Source organism: Oncorhynchus kisutch, linkage group LG19 (assembly GCF_002021735.2).
Source record: "Oncorhynchus kisutch isolate 150728-3 linkage group LG19, Okis_V2, whole genome shotgun sequence".
Lineage (NCBI taxonomy): Eukaryota > Metazoa > Chordata > Actinopteri > Salmoniformes > Salmonidae > Oncorhynchus > Oncorhynchus kisutch.
In genome coordinates this window covers 47,925,320-47,944,368 of record NC_034192.2, presented here as the reverse complement: position 1 = coordinate 47,944,368, position 19,049 = coordinate 47,925,320, and the positions used below count along the sequence as shown (strand labels likewise).

The following is a 19,049-nucleotide window of genomic DNA, read 5'->3' as shown; positions in this document are numbered from 1 at the left end:
ACCGGTGACCAACAGAGAAATGGTTCCGCTGGTAATACAGTAGGCCAACAGAGAAAGGGTTTCTGTAGTAATACAGTTGACCAAAAGAGAATGGGTTCCAGTGGTAATACAGTATCCCCAACAGAGAAAGGTGGTAATAGACCAACAGAGAAAGGGTTACGGTGGTATTAGAGCAGACCAACAGAGAATGGGTTCCGGTGATAGTACAGTAGACCAAAAGATAAAGCCTTCGGTGATAATCCAGTAGACCAACAGAGAAAGGGTTCCGCTGGTAATACAGTAGACCAACAGAGAAAGGGTTCCGCTGGTAATTTACCAACAGAGAAAGGGTTATGGTTATAATACAGTAGACCAACAGAGAAAGGGTTCTGGTGGTAATAGACCAACAGAGAAATGGTTCCGGTGGTAATACAGTAGACCAACAGAGACAGGATTCCGTTTATAATACAGTAGACCAACAGAGAAAGGTTTCCAGTGGTAATACAGTAGACCAACAGAGAAATGGTTCCGCTGGTAATACAGTAGCCCAACATAGAAAGGGTTCCAGTGGTAATACAGTAGACATACAGAGAAAGGGTTCTGCTAGTAATACAGTAGACAAACAGAGAAAGGGTTCCGCTGATAATACAGTAGCCCAACATAGAAAGGGTTCCAGTGGTACTAGAACAAAAGATAAATGGTTCTTGTGGCATTACAGTTGACCAACAGATAAAGGGTTCCACTGGTAATCCAGTAGACCAACAGAGAAAGGGTTCTGGCTGTAATAGACCAACAGAGGAAGGGTTCCGGTGGTTTTACAGCAGACCAACAGAGAATGGGTTCCGGTGATAATATGGTAAACCAACAGTAAAAGTGTTCCTGGGGTATTACAGTAAACCAACAGGAAAGGGCTCTGGTGGTAATAGACCAACAGAGAAAGGGTTCCTGTGGTAATACAGTAGACCGACAGAGAAATGGTTCTGGTCGTAATAGACCAACAGAGAAAGCATTCCGGTGGTAGTACAGTAGAACAACAGAGAATGGGTTCTGCTGGTAATACATTAGAGCAAAAGAGAAAGGGTTCTGGTCATAATAGACCAACAGAGAAAGGGTTCCGGTGGTAACAGACCAACAGAGAAATGGTTCTGGTGGTAATACAGTGGAGCAAAAGAGAAAGAGTTCTGGTTGTAATAGACCAACAGAGAAAGGGTTCTGGTGGTAGTACAGTGGAACAACAGAGAATGGGTTCTGCTGGTAATACAGTGGAGCAAAAGAGAAAGGGTTCTGGTCGTAATAGACCAACAGAGAAAGGGTTCCGGTGGTAACAGACGAACAGAGAAATGGTTCTGGTGGTAATACAGTGGACCAACAGAGAAATGGTTCCGGTGGCAATACAGTAAACAAACAGAAAGGGTTCCGGTGGTAATAGACCAACAGAGAATCAGTTCCTGTGGTAATACAGTAGACCAACAGAGACAGCGTTCAGGTGGTAATAGACCAACATAGCAAGGGTTCCGGTGGTAATACAGTAGACCAACAGAGAAGGGGATCTGGTGGTAATACAGTAGACATACATATAAAGGGTTCCACTGGTAATCCAGTAGACCAACAGAGAAAGTGTTCCTGTGGTAATACAGTAGACCAACAGTGATAGGGTTCTGCTGGTAATACAGTAGACCAACAGAGAAAGGGTTCAGGTGGTAATAGACCAACAGAGAAAGGGTTCCTGTGGTAATACAGTAGACCAATAGAGACAGGGTTCCACTGGTATTACAGTAGACCAACAGAGAAAGGGTTCCGGTGGTAATAGAACAACATAGAAAGGGTTCCGGTGGTAATACAGTAGACAAACAGAGAAGGGGATCTGGTGGTAATACAGTAGACATACAGATAAAGGGGTCCACTGGTAATCCAGTAGACCAACAGAGAAAGTGTTCCTGTGGTAATACAGTAAACCCACAGAAAATTGTTCTGGGTGTATTACACCTGCTTCTACACCTGCATTGCTTGCTGTTTGGGGTTTTAGGCTGGGTTTCTGTACAGCACTTTGAGATATCAGCTGATGTACGAAGGGCTATATAAATACATTTGATTTGATTTGATTTGATTTTATTATACCAACAGAGAAATGGTTCCACTGGTAATACAGCAGACAACCAGAGAAAGGGTTCTGCTGGTAATACAGTAGATCAACAGAGAAAGTGTTCCGGTGGTAATAGACCAACAGAGAAAGCGTTCCGGTGGTAGTACAGTAGAACAACAGCGAAAGGGTTCTGCTGGTAATACAGTAGACCAATAGAGAAAGGGTTCCGCTGGTAATACAGTCAACAAACAGAGAAAGGTTTCCGTTTGTATTAGACCAACAGAGAAAGGGTTCTGGTGGTAATAGACCAACGGAGATAGGGTTCTGCTGGTAATACCGGTGACCAACAGAGAAATGGTTCCGCTGGTAATACAGTAGGCCAACAGAGAAAGGGTTTCTGTAGTAATACAGTTGACCAAAAGAGAATGGGTTCCAGTGGTAAAACAGTATCCCCAACAGAGAAAGGGTTCCGGTGGTAATAGACCAACAGAGAAAGGGTTACAGTGGTAATACAGTAGACATACAAAGAAAGGGTTCTGCTGGTAAAACAGTAGACAAACAGAGAAAGGGTTCCGCTGATAATACAGTAGCCCAACATAGAAAGGGTTCCAGTGGTACTAGACCAAAAGATAAATGGTTCTTGTGGCATTACAGTTGACCAACAGATAAAGGGTTCCACTGGTAATCCAGTAGACCAACAGAGGAAGGGTTCCGGTGGTTTTACAGCAGACCAACAGAGAATGGGTTCCGGTGATAATACGGTAAACCAACAGTAAAAGTGTTCCTGTGGTATTACAGTAAACCAACAGAAAAGGGTTCTGGTGGTAATAGACCAACAGAGAAAGGGTTCCTGTGGTAATACAGTAGACCAACAGAGAAAGGGTTCCGGTGGTAATACAGTAGCCCAACATAGAAAGGGTTCCGGTGGTAATACAGTAGACATACAGAGAAAGGGTTCTGCTGGTAATACAGTAGACAAACAGAGAAATGGTTCCGCTGGTAATACAGTAGCCCAACATAGAAAGGTTTTCTGGTGGTAATTCAGTAGACCAACAGAGAAAGGGTTCCGCTGGTAATACAGTAGCCCAACAGAGAAATGTTTCAGTGGTAATAGAACAACAGAGAAAGGTTTCAGGTGGTAATACAGTATACCAACAGAGAACGGGTTCTGATGGTAACACAGAAAACAAACAGAGAAAAGCTTCCGGTGGTAATTGACCAACAGAGAAATGGTTCCGGTGGTAAAACAGTACACCAACAGAGAACGGGTTCCGCTGGTAATACAGTAGCCCAACATAGAAAGGGTTCCGGTGTTAATACAGTATACCAACAGAGAACGGGTTCCGCTGCTAATACAGTAGCCCAACATAGAAAGGGTTCCGGTGGTAATACAGTAGACATACAGAGAAAGGGTTCCGCTGGTAATACAGTAGACCAACAGAGAAAGGGTTCTGCTGGTAATACAGTAGACCAACAGAGAAAGGGTTACAGATGTAATAGACCAACAGAGAAAACATTCCAGTGGTACTACAGTCGAACAAAAGAGAATGGGTTATGCTGGTTTTTGCAGTAGACCAACAGAGAAAGGGTTCCTGTGGTTATACATTAAACCAACAGAAAAGGGTTCTGGTGGTAATACAGTAGACCAACAGAGAAAGGGTTCTGCTGGCAATACAGTAGGCCAACAGAGAAAGGGTTCCGGTGGTACTAGACCAACAGAGAAAAGGTCCCACAGGTAATACAGTAGACCAACAGAGAAAGGGTTCCGTTTGTAGTACAGTAAAACAACAAAGAAAAGGTTCCGTTTGTAGTACAGTAGAACAACAAAGAAAAGGTTCCGCTGGTATTGCAGTAGACCAACAGAGAAATGGTTCCGCTGGTAATACAGTAGACCAACAGAGAAGGCGTTCCGGTGGAAATAGACCAACAGAGAAAGGGTTCCGGTGGTATTACAGCAGACAAACAGAGAATGGGTTCAGCTGATTGTACAGTGGACCAACAGAGAAATGGTTCCGGTGGTAGGGGTTCTGCTGGTATTGCAGTAGACCAACAGAGAAAGGGTTCTGGTTGTAATACAGTAGACCAACAGAGAAATGGTTCTTGTGTTGATAGACCAACAGAGAAAAGTTTCCGGTGGTAATACAGTAGACCAACAGAGAAAGTGTTCCGCTGGTAATACAGTAGACCAACAGAGAAAGGGTTCTGCTGGTAATACAGTAGACCAACATTGAAAGGGTTCCACTGGTAATACGGTTAACAAACGGAGAAAGGCTACTGGTATTAATACAGTAGACAAACAGAGAAAGGGTTCTGGTGGTAATAGACTTAACAGAGAAAGCGTTCCAGTGGTAGTACAGTAGAACAACAGAGAAAGGGTTCTGCTTGTATTGCAGTAGACCAACAGAGAAAGGGTTCTGGTGGTAATACAGTAGACCAACAGAGATAGGGTTCTGGTCATAATAGACCAACAGAGAAAGCGTTCCGGTCGTAATACAGTAGACCAACAGAGAAGGGGGTATGTTGGTAATGCAGTAGACATACAGAGAAATGGTCCCGGTGGTAATACAGTAGACCAACAGAGGAAGGGTCTCGGTGATTACACACTAGACCAACAGAGAAAGGGTTCCGGTGGTAGTACAGTAGACAAACAGAGAAAGGGTTCCGGCGGTAATGCAGTAGCCCAACAGAGAACGGGTTCCGGTGGTAACAGACTAACAGAGAAAGGGTTCTGGTGGTAACACAGTGAACAAACAGAGAAAAGCTTCCGGTGGTAATAGACCAACAGAGATATGGTTCCGGTGTTAATATAGTAGACCAACAGAAAAAGGGTTCCACTGGAAATAGAGTAGACCAACAGAGAGAGGGTTTCAGTGGTAATTTACCAACAGAGATATGGTTCCGGTTATAATACAGTAGAATAATATAAAAAAGGTTCATATGGCATTACAGTAGACCAACTAGTAATGTTTCCACTGGTAATCCAGTTGACCAACAGAGAAAGGGTTCTGGTGGTAATACAGTAAACCACCAGAGAAAGTGTTATTGTGGTAATAGACACACAGAGAAAGGTTTCCGGTTATAATACAGTAGACTAATATAGAAAGGGTTCCGGTGGGAATACAGTAGACCAACAGAGAAATGTTTCCGCTGGTAATACAGTAGACCAACAGAGAAAGGGTTCCGGTGGTAATAGACCAACAGAGACAGCGTTCCGGTGGTAGTACAGTAGCAAAACAGAGAAGGGGTTCTGCTGGTATTGCAGTAGACCAACAGAGAAAGGGTTCTGGTTGTAATACAGTAGACCAACAGAGAAAGGGTTCTTGTGGTAATAGACCAACTGAGAAAGGTTTCCGGTGGTAATACAGTTGACCAACAGAGAAATGGTTCCGCTGGTAATACAGTAGCCCAACATAGAAAGGGTTCTAGTGGTAATTCAGTAGACATACAGAGAAAGGGTTCCGCTGGTAATACAGTAGCCCAACAGAGAAAGGGTTCCGGTGATTATACACCAACAGAGAAATGGTTCCGGTGGTAATACAGTAGTCCAACAGAGGAAGGGTCTCGGTGATTACACATTAGACTAACAGAGAAAGGGTTCCGGTGGTAATACAGTAAACCAACAGAGAAATGTTTCAGTGGTAATAGACCAACAGAGAAAGGGTTCTTCTGGTAATACAGTAGACCATCAGAGAAAGGGTTCTGGTCGTATTAGACCAATAGAGAAAGGGTTCTGGTGGTAATACAGTAGACCAACAGAGAAAGGGTTCTTGTGGTAATAGACCAACTGAGAAAGGTTTCCGGTGGTAATACAGTATACCAACAGAGAACGGGTTCCGCTGGTAATACAGTAGACCAACAGAGAACGGGTTCCGGTGGTAACAGACTAACAGAGAAAGGGTTCTGATGGTAACACAGTAAACAAACAGAGAAAAGCTTCCGGTGGTAATAGACCAACAGAGAAATGGTTCCAGTGTTAATATAGTAGACCAACAGAAAAAGGCTTCCACTGTAATAGAGTAGACCAACAGACATAGGGTTTCAGTGGTAATTTACCAACAGAGAACGGGTTCCGGTGATAATACAGTAGACCAACAGAGAAAGAGTTCTGCTGGTAATACAGTTCACAAACAGAGAAAGGGTTCCCGTGGTAATACAGTAGACCAACAGAGAAAGGGTTCCGGTTATAACACAGCAGACCAACAGAGATAGGGTTCTGGTCGTAATAGACCAACAGAGAAAGGGTTCCGGTCGTAATACAGTAGACCAACAGAGAAGGGGGTATGTTGGTAATGCAGTAGACATACAGAGAAATGGTCCCGGTGGTAATACAGTAGACCAACAGAGGAAGGGTCTCGGTGATTACACACTAGACCAACAGAGAAAGGGTTCCGGGGGTAGTACAGTAGACCAACAGAGAAAGGGTTCCTGCGGTAATGCAGTAGCCCAACAGAGAATGGGTTCCGGTGGTAACAGACTAACAGAGAAAGGGTTCTGGTGGTAACACAGTAAACAAACAGAGAAAAGCTTCCGGTGGTAATAGACCAACAGAGATATGGTTCCGGTGTTAATATAGTAGACCAATAGAAAAAGGGTTCCACTGGTAATAGAGTAGACCAACAGAGAGAGGGTTTCAGTGGTAATTTACCAACAGAGATATGGTTCCAGTTATAATACAGTAGAATAATATAAAAAGGGTTCATATGGCATTACAGTAGACCAACTAATAATGTTTCCACTGGTAATCCAGTTGACCAACAGAGAAAGGGTTCTGGTGGTAATACAGTAAACCACCAGAGAAAGTGTTATTGTGGTAATAGACACACAGAGAAAGGTTTCCGGTTATAATACAGTAGACTAATATAGAAAGGGTTCCGGTGGGAATACAGTAGACCAACAGAGAAATGGTTCTGCTGGTAATACAGTAGACCAACAGAGAAGGCGTTCCGGTGGAAATAGACCAACAGAGAAAGGGTTCCGGTGGTATTACAGCAGACAAACAGAGAATGGGTTCAGCTGATTGTACAGTGGACCAACAGAGAAAGGGTTCTGGTGGTAATAGACCAACAGAGACAGCGTTCCGGTGGTAGTACAGTAGAAGAACAGAGAAGGGGTTCTGCTGGTATTGCAGTAGACCAACAGAGAAAGGGTTCTGGTTGTAATACAGTAGACCAACAGAGAAAGGGTTCTTGTGGTAATAGACCAACTGAGAAAGGTTTCCGGTGGTAATACAGTATACCAACAGAGAACGGGTTCCGCTGGTAATACAGTAGACCAACAGAGAACGGGTTCCGGTGGTAACAGACTAACAGAGAAAGGGTTCTGATGGTAACACAGTAAACAAACAGAGAAAAGCTTCCGGTGGTAATAGACCAACAGAGAAATGGTTCCAGTGTTAATATAGTAGACCAACAGAAAAAGGCTTCCACTGTAATAGAGTAGACCAACAGACATAGGGTTTCAGTGGTAATTTACCAACAGAGAACGGGTTCCGGTGATAATACAGTAGACCAACAGAGAAAGAGTTCTGCTGGTAATACAGTTCACAAACAGAGAAAGGGTTCCCGTGGTAATACAGTAGACCAACAGAGAAAGGGTTCCGGTTATAACACAGCAGACCAACAGAGATAGGGTTCTGGTCGTAATAGACCAACAGAGAAAGGGTTCCGGTTGTAATACAGTAGACCAACAGAGAAGGGGGTATGTTGGTAATGCAGTAGACATACAGAGAAATGGTCCCGGTGGTAATACAGTAGACCAACAGAGGAAGGGTCTCGGTGATTACACACTAGACCAACAGAGAAAGGGTTCCGGTGGTAGTACAGTAGACCAACAGAGAAAGGGTTCCTGCGGTAATGCAGTAGCCCAACAGAGAACGGGTTCCGGTGGTAACAGACTAACAGAGAAAGGGTTCTGGTGGTAACACAGTAAACAAACAGAGAAAAGCTTCCGGTGGTAATAGACCAACAGAGATATGGTTCCGGTGTTAATATAGTAGACCAACAGAAAAAGGGTTCCACTGGTAATAGAGTAGACCAACAGAGAGAGGGTTTCAGTGGTAATTTACCAACAGAGATATGGTTCCAGTTATAATACAGTAGAATAATATAAAAAGGGTTCATATGGCATTACAGTAGACCAACTAATAATGTTTCCACTGGTAATCCAGTTGACCAACAGAGAAAGGGTTCTGGTGGTAATACAGTAAACCACCAGAGAAAGTGTTATTGTGGTAATAGACACACAGAGAAAGGTTTCCGGTTATAATACAGTAGACTAATATAGAAAGGGTTCCGGTGGGAATACAGTAGACCAACAGAGAAATGGTTCCGCTGGTAATACAGTAGACCAACAGAGAAGGCGTTCCGGTGGAAATAGACCAACAGAGAAAGGGTTCCGGTGGTATTACAGCAGACAAACAGAGAATGGGTTCAGCTGATTGTACAGTGGACCAACAGAGAAAGGGTTCTGGTGGTAATAGACCAACAGAGACAGCGTTCCGGTGGTAGTACAGTAGAAGAACAGAGAAGGGGTTCTGCTGGTATTGCAGTAGACCAACAGAGAAAGGGTTCTGGTTGTAATACAGTAGACCAACAGAGAAATGGTTCTTGTGTTGATAGACCAACAGAGAAAGGTTTCCGGTGGTAATACAGTAGACAAACAGAGAAAGGGTTCTGGTGGTAATAGACTTAACAGAGAAAGCGTTCCGGTGGTAGTACAGTAGAACAACAGAGAAAGGGTTCTGCTTGTATTGCAGTAGACCAACAGAGAAAGGGTTCCGGTGGTAATACAGTAGACATACAGAGAAAGGGTTCCGCTGGCAAAACAGTAGACAACAGAGAAAGGGTTACGGATGTAATAGACCAACAGAGAAAGCATTTCCGTGTTAGTACAGTAGAACAGCAGAGAATGGGTTATGTTGGTATTGCATTAGACCAACAGAGATATGGTTCCGGTGTTAATACAGTAGACCAACGTTGAAAGGGTTCCACTGGTAATACAGTTAACAAACTGAGAAAGGGTTCTGGTGGTAATACAGTAGACCACCAGAGAAAGTGTTCTTGTGGTAATAGACCAACAGAGAAAAGTTTCCGGTTATAATACAGTAGACTAATATAGAAAGGTTTCCGGTGGGAACACAGTAGACCAAAAGAGAAAGGGTTCTTATGGCATTACAGTAGACCAACTAATAATGTTTCCACTGGTAATCCAGTAGACCAACAGAGAAAGGGTTACGTTGGTAATAGACCAACAGAGAAAGCGTTCCGGTGGTAGTACAGTAGAAGAACAGAGAAAGGGTTCTGCTGGTACTAGACCAACACAGAAACAGTTCCGGTGGCAAGACAGTAGACCAACAGATAAATGGTTCCGCTTGTAATACAGTAGACCAATAGAGAAAGAGATCCAGTGGTAATAGACCAACAGAGAAAGGGTTATGGTGGTGATACAGTAGCCCAACTTAGAAATGGTTCTGGTGGTAATGCAGTAGACATACAGAGAAAGGGTTCCCCTGGTTATACAGTAGACCAACAGAGAAAGGGTTCCGCAGCTAATACAGTAGCCCAACACTGAAAGGATTCCGGTGGCAATACAGTAGACCAACAGATAAAGGGTTCCACTGGAAATACAGTAGACCAACAGAGAAGGCTTTCCGGTGGAAATAGACCAACAGAGAAAGGGTTCCGGTGGTATTACAGAGGACAAGCAGAGAATGGGTTCCGCTGATAGTACAGTGGACCAACAGAGAAAGGGTTCCGGTGGTAATACTGTAAACCAACAGAGAAAGGGTTCCGGTGGTATTAGACCAACAGGAAAGGGTTCTGGTGTACTAGACCAACAGAGAAAGGGTTCCGGTGGTAATACACCAACAGAGAAAGGGTTCCGGTTGTATTACAGTAATCCAACAGAGAAAGGGTTCCGGTTGTAATAGACCAACAGAAAAAGGGTTCCAGTGGTAATACAGTAGACCAACAGAGAAAGGGTTCTGGTGGTAATAGACCAACAGAGACAGCGTTCCGGTGGTAGTACAGTAGAAGAACAGAGAAGGGGTTCTGCTGGTATTGCAGTAGACCAACAGAGAAAGGGTTCTGGTTGTAATACAGTAGACCAACAGAGAAATGGTTCTTGTGTTGATAGACCAACAGAGAAAGGTTTCCGGTGGTAATACAGTAGACCAACAGAGAAAGGGTTCTGCTGGTAATACAGTAGACCAACATTGAAAGGGTTCCACTGGTAATACAGTTAACAAACGGAGAAAGGCTTCTGGTATTAATACAGTAGACAAACAGAGAAAGGGTTCTGGTGGTAATAGACTTAACAGAGAAAGCGTTCCGGTGGTAGTACAGTAGAACAACAGAGAAAGGGTTCTGCTTGTATTGCAGTAGACCAACAGAGAAAGGGTTCCGGTGGTAATACAGTAGACATACAGAGAAAGGGTTCCGCTGGCAAAACAGTAGACAACAGAGAAAGGGTTACGGATGTAATAGACCAACAGAGAAAGCATTTCCGTGTTAGTACAGTAGAACAGCAGAGAATGGGTTATGTTGGTATTGCATTAGACCAACAGAGATATGGTTCCGGTGTTAATACAGTAGACCAACGTTGAAAGGGTTCCACTGGTAATACAGTTAACAAACTGAGAAAGGGTTCTGGTGGTAATACAGTAGACCACCAGAGAAAGTGTTCTTGTGGTAATAGACCAACAGAGAAAAGTTTCCGGTTATAATACAGTAGACTAATATAGAAAGGTTTCCGGTGGGAACACAGTAGACCAAAAGAGAAAGGGTTCTTATGGCATTACAGTAGACCAAATAATAATGTTTCCACTGGTAATCCAGTAGACCAACAGAGAAAGGGTTACGTTGGTAATAGACCAACAGAGAAAGCGTTCCGGTGGTAGTACAGTAGAAGAACAGAGAAAGGGTTCCGGTGGTAATACACCAACAGAGAAAGGGTTCCGGTTGTATTACAGTAATCCAACAGAGAAAGGGTTCCGGTTGTAATAGACCAACAGAAAAAGGGTTCCAGTGGTAATACAGTAGACCAACAGAGAAAGGGTTCTGGTGGTAATAGACCAACAGAGACAGCGTTCCGGTGGTAGTACAGTAGAAGAACAGAGAAGGGGTTCTGCTGGTATTGCAGTAGACCAACAGAGAAAGGGTTCTGGTTGTAATACAGTAGACCAACAGAGAAATGGTTCTTGTGTTGATAGACCAACAGAGAAAGGTTTCCGGTGGTAATACAGTAGACCAACAGAGAAAGGGTTCTGCTGGTAATACAGTAGACCAACATTGAAAGGGTTCCACTGGTAATACAGTTAACAAACGGAGAAAGGCTTCTGGTATTAATACAGTAGACAAACAGAGAAAGGGTTCTGGTGGTAATAGACTTAACAGAGAAAGCGTTCCGGTGGTAGTACAGTAGAACAACAGAGAAAGGGTTCTGCTTGTATTGCAGTAGACCAACAGAGAAAGGGTTCCGGTGGTAATACAGTAGACATACAGAGAAAGGGTTCCGCTGGCAAAACAGTAGACAACAGAGAAAGGGTTACGGATGTAATAGACCAACAGAGAAAGCATTTCCGTGTTAGTACAGTAGAACAGCAGAGAATGGGTTATGTTGGTATTGCATTAGACCAACAGAGATATGGTTCCGGTGTTAATACAGTAGACCAACGTTGAAAGGGTTCCACTGGTAATACAGTTAACAAACTGAGAAAGGGTTCTGGTGGTAATACAGTAGACCACCAGAGAAAGTGTTCTTGTGGTAATAGACCAACAGAGAAAAGTTTCCGGTTATAATACAGTAGACTAATATAGAAAGGTTTCCGGTGGGAACACAGTAGACCAAAAGAGAAAGGGTTCTTATGGCATTACAGTAGACCAAATAATAATGTTTCCACTGGTAATCCAGTAGACCAACAGAGAAAGGGTTACGTTGGTAATAGACCAACAGAGAAAGCGTTCCGGTGGTAGTACAGTAGAAGAACAGAGAAAGGGTTCTGCTGGTACTAGACCAACACAGAAACAGTTCCGGTGGCAAGACAGTAGACCAACAGATAAATGGTTCCGCTTGTAATACAGTAGACCAATAGAGAAAGAGATCCAGTGGTAATAGACCAACAGAGAAAGGGTTATGGTGGTGATACAGTAGCCCAACTTAGAAATGGTTCTGGTGGTAATGCAGTAGACATACAGAGAAAGGGTTCCCCTGGTTATACAGTAGACCAACAGAGAAAGCTTTCCGGTGGAAATAGACCAACAGAGAAAGGGTTCCGGTGGTATTACAGAGGACAAGCAGAGAATGGGTTCCGCTGATAGTACAGTGGACCAACAGAGAAAGGGTTCCGGTGGTAATACTGTAAACCAACAGAGAAAGGGTTCCGGTGGTATTAGACCAACAGGAAAGGGTTCTGGTGTACTAGACCAACAGAGAAAGGGTTCCGGTGGTAATACACCAACAGAGAAAGGGTTCCGGTTGTATTACAGTAATCCAACAGAGAAAGGGTTCCGGTTGTAATAGACCAACAGAAAAAGGGTTCCAGTGGTAATACAGTAGACCAACAGAGAAAGGGTTCTTGTGGTAATAGACCAACAGAGAAAGGTTTCAGGTGGTAATACAGTAGACCAACAGAGAAATGGTTCCGCTGGTAATACAGTAGCCCAACATAGAAAGGGTTCCAGTGGTAATACAGTAGACATACAGAGAAAGGCTTCTGCTGGTAATACAGTAGACAAAGTGAGAAAGGGTTATGCTGGTAATACAGTAGCCCAACATAGAAAGGGTTCCAGTATTACTAGACCAAAAGAGAAAGGGTTAATATGGCATTACAGTAGACCAACTAATAATGTTTCCACTGGTAATCCAGTTGACCAACAGAGAAAGGGTTCTGGTGGTAATACAGTAAACCACCAGAGAAAGTGTTATTGTGGTAATAGACACACAGAGAAAGGTTTCCGGTTATAATACAGTAGACTAATATAGAAAGGGTTCCGGTGGGAATACAGTAGACCAACAGAGAAATGGTTCCGCTGGTAATACAGTAGACCAACAGAGAAGGCGTTCCGTTGGAAATAGACCAACAGAGAAAGGGTTCCGGTGGTATTACTGCAGACAAACAGAGAATGGGTTCCTCTGATAGTACAGTGGACCAACAGAGAAAGGGTTCCGGTGGTAATACTGTAAGCCAACAGAGAAAGGGTTCCAGTGGTAATAGACCAACAGAGAAAGGCTCCCGGTGTTAATCCAGTAAAGCAACATAGAAGGGGTTCTGGTGGTAATAGACCAACAGAATAAGGCTTCCGGTGTTACTACATGAGACCAACAGAGAAAGTGTTCCTGTGTTAATACAGTAGACCAACAGAGAAAGGTTTTCAGTGGTAATAGACCAGTAGAGAAAGGGTTATTTTGGTAATACAGTAGACCAACAGAGAAAGGGTTCCGCTGGTTATACTGTAAACAAACAGAAAGGGTTCCGGAGTTATTAGATGAACAGAGAAAGGTTCTGGTGGTAATAGACCAACAGAGAAAGGGTTCTACAGGTAATACAGTAGACCAAGAGAGAAAGGGTTCCAGTGGTAATACAGCAGACCAACAGAAAAAAGGTTCCAGTGGTAATAGAACAATAGAGAAATGGTTCCACTGGTAATACAGTAGACCAACAGGGAATGGGTTTTAGTGGTAATTTACCTGCAGAGAATGGGTTGCCGTGGTAATACAGTAGATGAACAGAGAAAGGGTTATGCTGGTAATACAGTAGCCCAACAGAGAAAGGGTTCAGGTGGTAATAGAACAACAGAGAAAGGGTTCCAGTGGCAATGCAGTAGACCCACAGAGAATGGGTTCCGGTGATAATACAGTTGACCCACAGAGATATGGTTCCGCTGTACTTCAGTAGACAAACAGAGAAACGGTTCCGGTGGTAATAGACAAACAGAAAAAGAGTTCCAGTGGTAATAAACCAACAGAGAAAGGGTTCCGCTGGTAATACAGTAATCAAACAGAGAAAGGGTTCCGGTGGTATTAGACCAAAAGAGAAAGGGTTCTGGTCGTACTAGACCAACAGAGAAAGGGTTCCAGTGGTACTAGACCAACAGAGAAAGAGTTCCGGTGGTACTACAGTAATCTAACAGATAAAGGGTTCCGGTGGTAATACACTAGACCAACAGAGAAAGAGGTCTGATGGTAATACAGTAGACCAACAGAGAAAGGGTTCCGGTGGTAATACAGTAGACCAACAGAGAAAGATTTCCACTGACTATACAGGAGACCAACAGAGGATAGATTCCAATGTTAATAGACCAACAGATAAAGGGTTCCGGTGGTAATACACTAGACCAACAGAGAAAGGGGTCTGATGGTAATACAGTAGTCCAACAGATAAAGGGTTCTGGTGGTAATAGACCAACAGATAAAGGGTTCGCTGGTAATACAGTAGACAAACAGGGAAAGGGTTTCAGTGGTAATAGACCATTAACGAAAGGGTTTCGGTGGCAATACAGTAGACCAACAGAGAAAGGGTTTCAGTGGTAATAGACCAAAAATGAAGGGGTTCTGATGGTAATACAGAAGACCAATAGAGAAAGGCTTCTGCTGTTAATACAGTAGCTCAACAGAGAAAGGGTTCCGGTGGTAATCGACCAACAGCGAAAGGATTTCAGTGGTAATTTACCAACAGAGAAAGGGTTCCCGTGGTAATACAGTAGACCAACAGAGAAAGGGTTCTGCTGGTAATACACTTGCACAACAGAGAAATGCTTCCGATGGCAATACAGTATTCAAACAGAGTATGGGTACCGATGATAATGCAGTAGACCAACAGAGGAAAGGTTCCGGTGGTAATAGACCAACAGAAAAAGGGTTCCAGTGGTAATAGACCAACAGATAAAGGGTTCTGGTGGTAATACAGTAGACCAACAGAGAAACGATTCTGCTGGTAATACAGTAAACAAACAGAGAAAGTGTTCCGGTGGTATTAGACCAACAGAGAAAGGGTTCCGGTGGTATTACAGTAATCAATCAGAGAAAGGGTTCCGGTTGTAATAGACCAACAGAGACATGGCTCCTCTGGTAATACAGTAGACCAATAGAGAAAGGGTTCCTTTGGGAATGCAGTAGACCAACAGGGAAAGGTTTCTGCTGGTAATAGACCACCAGAGAAAGGGTTCCGTGGTAATACAGTAGGCCAACAGAGAAAGGGTTCCGGTGGTAATACAGTAGACCACTCGATGAAATCGATTGGCCTGCTCCAAGAAGCCATTCTTGTGATTATTGTGACTTAGCCATTGTCATTGTTTGTAAGCTTGTGTAGTCAAATGAATTTACGATCGTATGCTATCCATTTGTTGTTTGTATGCTGTTCTTTGTATGACATTTTAATATTTGATAATTAACCAATGATATTAGGCCACTCTTGGCCATGATTACAGACACCTGTGTCTTTTGACACTACATAAACGAGTCATCCTGTGATTAGTGATTATACCCTGATGAAGACAGCTTGGCTGTCGAAACATTGGTAATTACATATTTGCATCTGAGCTCCTAGAGTGTGCGGCTCACTTTTATTTTCAAGTTTTCTAGTCCGCTAGCCAGCACCTCGCCTAAATAGGTGTGCGTTTCTTTTTCTGCAATACCTATTCTTAGCATATCTATAAAGTACATCTTAATTATCCTCAACTTTCTTCCCCTCCACCCTCCCCCTCCCCTTCTCTGACCTGTAGCCCTGCAGGTAGTTCTGTCAGCAGGCAGAGACTGTCTGGTGGCGGGGGACTCGTGCTCCAGCGACGAGACCTGCAGCCCACGTCTGCGGACCCTGCGTCAGTGCGTAGCGGGAAATGGTAGCATGAAGCTGGGCCCCGGGGCCCGGAGCCAGTGCGCCAATGCCGTGTCGGCACTGCTCTCCAGCCCCCTGCACGGTTGCCAGTGCAAGCGAGGCATGAAGAAGGAGAAGAACTGCCTCAGCATCTACTGGAGTCTCCATCAGTCTGTCATACACGGTGAGCAATTTAGCCAGGTGCTCGGTCATTTGTATTGGATGGGACAACGGCCAAGTCCATTTATGTAACACAGGTTACAGATTTAACTCTCTACACAGAACATAATGTGGCTGAATAAGCTTAGTCATGAAGCCTGGCAAACAGTCAGCTATCAGTCAATACACCTGGTGTCACTGTGGAACAATTGACTGAAGGTCCTTGGAGAGGGGTATTCTGTATTAACCTGCACGAGAGCTAGTAAACTACTACAGCAAATTAATAGTGTGTGAATTAGGCTTGGCCATTATCCAGAGTGTCATGCCTTCATACTGACCTTATGCTATACCGGGATATTCAGTAATACCAGCCCTGTTTTCAATCCCCATTGATACTCTGTAATCCGAAGGTTAGCATTGCCAACAACTACATGTAAAATCCCATAGAGAATGCTAACTAAATGTTAATGAGCGCATTGCGAATATTTTGTACAGTTTCTGACCTAAACTATACAAGTAACTCAAACATGCTACCCACAGTTTGCTGCACGCACCAAATAAATATTAGCCAGCAAGGCTCTTGATCCAGGAGGGGATTCTCTGCTGTTGGAATAAGCTAACCACTTAGCTAGATAGCTATCTAGCTACTAAATTAGCATGCCAAATGCACAACTGAAGAGCATTTAGCACATTTTAGACAGTTAACTTAATAGTTCTATGATATCCAGCTGGAAAACATTTAGTAGAGAATTCCATACCTTAATTATACCACCTGGTGCATGCTGCACAACAGTGAGTGACTCACAAGGCTCCGGTCTCTAGTCTCAACCCACGTGACTGGGGACTACCGTAAGTTTCATAATAATGACTGGTGAAATTAAGAACACAATGTTCTTTCTCTCCTATTGCACAAGTTGACTGGAGGTATTTATTTAAAAAGTAGCTACAAATATTAAAATGTCCCCAATTTTTTTTAAATAAATAGTTTCACTGGTATTGAAAAACCATCCCATGGCTTATTCCAAATACCCCGGTATACTGTATATACGGTATACCATCCAATCCTAGCGTGAATCCTGTTCATTAGCTCCAAAGGGATAATGTGTCATTACCGTGTCATGCAATGTGTCATTCCATATACTCTCAGGACTCAACCTGGTAGAGAGTTACCCTTATGAAGCCATGGAGAGAGACTACGACTACGTTCGTCTGGCCTCCATCACGGCTGGTAAGTACAGTGACCTCGGTTCGTTTTGATCTTACCTCAACCTTTTCACCATGAACCAAAGGATTAATGTTGAAAAGAACCCATCTTGTATCGTTTAGGTCCCCTGGAAGGCAGCCTTAGGCATAGAATAGTCCACATTGTGTCCTGGAGGCATAGTTAAAAATGAAAGCATTTTCCAAGAGTCTGAACACAATTAGCAATATTACAAATAATATGTTTGAAAGACCCTCATTTACATCTGATTTATCATTTAATTTTGAGGAAGACAAGTACAGAAGAACAATGAACCAGACCAATAGAGGAACTAGATTAGAAATTATTCATACCCCTTCACATTTCCACATTTTGTTGTGTTACAGTCTGAATTCAAATTAGATTACATAATGACAAAGTGAAAACATGTTTTTAGAAATGATTGCAAATTTATTGAGAATGAAATACTTAAATATTACATTTACAGTCGAAAGTTTGAACACACCTATTCATTCCAGGGTCTTCTATATTTTTACTATTTTCTACACTGCAGAATAATAGTGAAGACATCAAAACTATGGAACAACACATATGGAATAATGTAGTAACCAAAAAAGTATCCAACCTTTGCCTTGATGACAGCTTTGCACACTCTTGGCATTCTCTCGACCAGCTTCATGCGGTAGTCACCTGGAATGTATTTAAATTAAACAGGTGTGCCTTGTTAAAACTTAATTTGTGGAATTTCTTTCCTTCTTAATGGGTTTGAGCCAATCAGTTGTGTTGTGACAAAGTACTGGTGGTATACAGAAGATAGCCCTATTTGGTAAAAGACCAAGTTCATATTATGTTTTGCTCGCCTGAGATAGAGTACCTAACGATAAGACCTCACTATCTACCTAGAGAGTTTTCATCTGTAGTTTTTGTAGCTGTCTACATACCACCACAGACATCGGTCTGTGGCTGGAACTAAAACCGTGATCAATGAGCTGTATAAGGCCATAAGTGTCACCCTTGTTGAAATGAGTGGACCAAGGCACAGCGTGCGTAAAGTTCCACATTATATTTAATAGTGAAACTTACAACAAAAACAACAAAGAATATAACAAACGTGCAGTATTGCAGGGCTCAAGGCAACTATACAAAAACAAGATCCCACAACAAACAGGTGGGAAAAGGCTGTCTAAATATGATCCCCAATCAGAGACAATGATAGACAGCTGCCTCTGATTGGGAACCATACCAGGCCAAAATAGAAAATAACTAAATAAAGAATGCCCACCCTAGTCACACCCTGACCTAACCAAAATAGAGAACAAAAAGGCTCTCTAAGGTCAGGGCGTGACAGTACCCCCCCCCCCCCCCCCAAAGGTGCGGACTCTAGCCCCAAAACCTGACTCTATGGGGGAGGGTCCGGGTGGGCATCTAGCCTCGGTGGTGGCTCCGGTTCGGGACATAGACCCCGCTCCGCTCGCTGATCCCTCCGCTTCCGTGGAACCGGACCGTCAATCGGCGCTGGAGGAACCGGACCGTGAATCGTCGCCGGAGGCTCCAGTCCGTGGATCATCGCCGGAGGAACCGGACCGTGGATCGTCGCCAGGGACTCCGGACCGTAGATCGTCGCCGGGGACTCCGGACCGTAGATCGTTGCTGGGGACTCCGGACCGTGGACCGTCGCTGGGGACTCCGGACCGTGGTTCGTCGCCGGAGGCTCCGGACTGGGAACCTTTACAGGATGCTCTGGACTGGGAACCCCTGCTGGAGTCTCTGGACTACAGACTGTCGCTGGAGGCTCTGGACCGCAGACCGTCGCTGGA

At 43.7% G+C, this 19,049-nt stretch overlaps 1 protein-coding gene across 2 annotated transcripts in view; it reads left to right on the top strand.

Annotated features, from left to right (window-relative positions):
- Nucleotides 1-19,049, top strand: part of LOC109910073 (GDNF family receptor alpha-4) — an 88,287-nt gene that overhangs the window by 54,731 nt on the left and 14,507 nt on the right. For both annotated transcript variants that reach the window (XM_020509232.2, XM_020509231.2), the window contains exons 2-3: nt 15,781-16,056; nt 17,179-17,259. In XM_020509232.2, the coding sequence (XP_020364821.1) occupies nt 15,781-16,056; nt 17,179-17,259 (357 nt within the window). The remainder of the gene's footprint in view (nt 1-15,780; nt 16,057-17,178; nt 17,260-19,049) is intronic.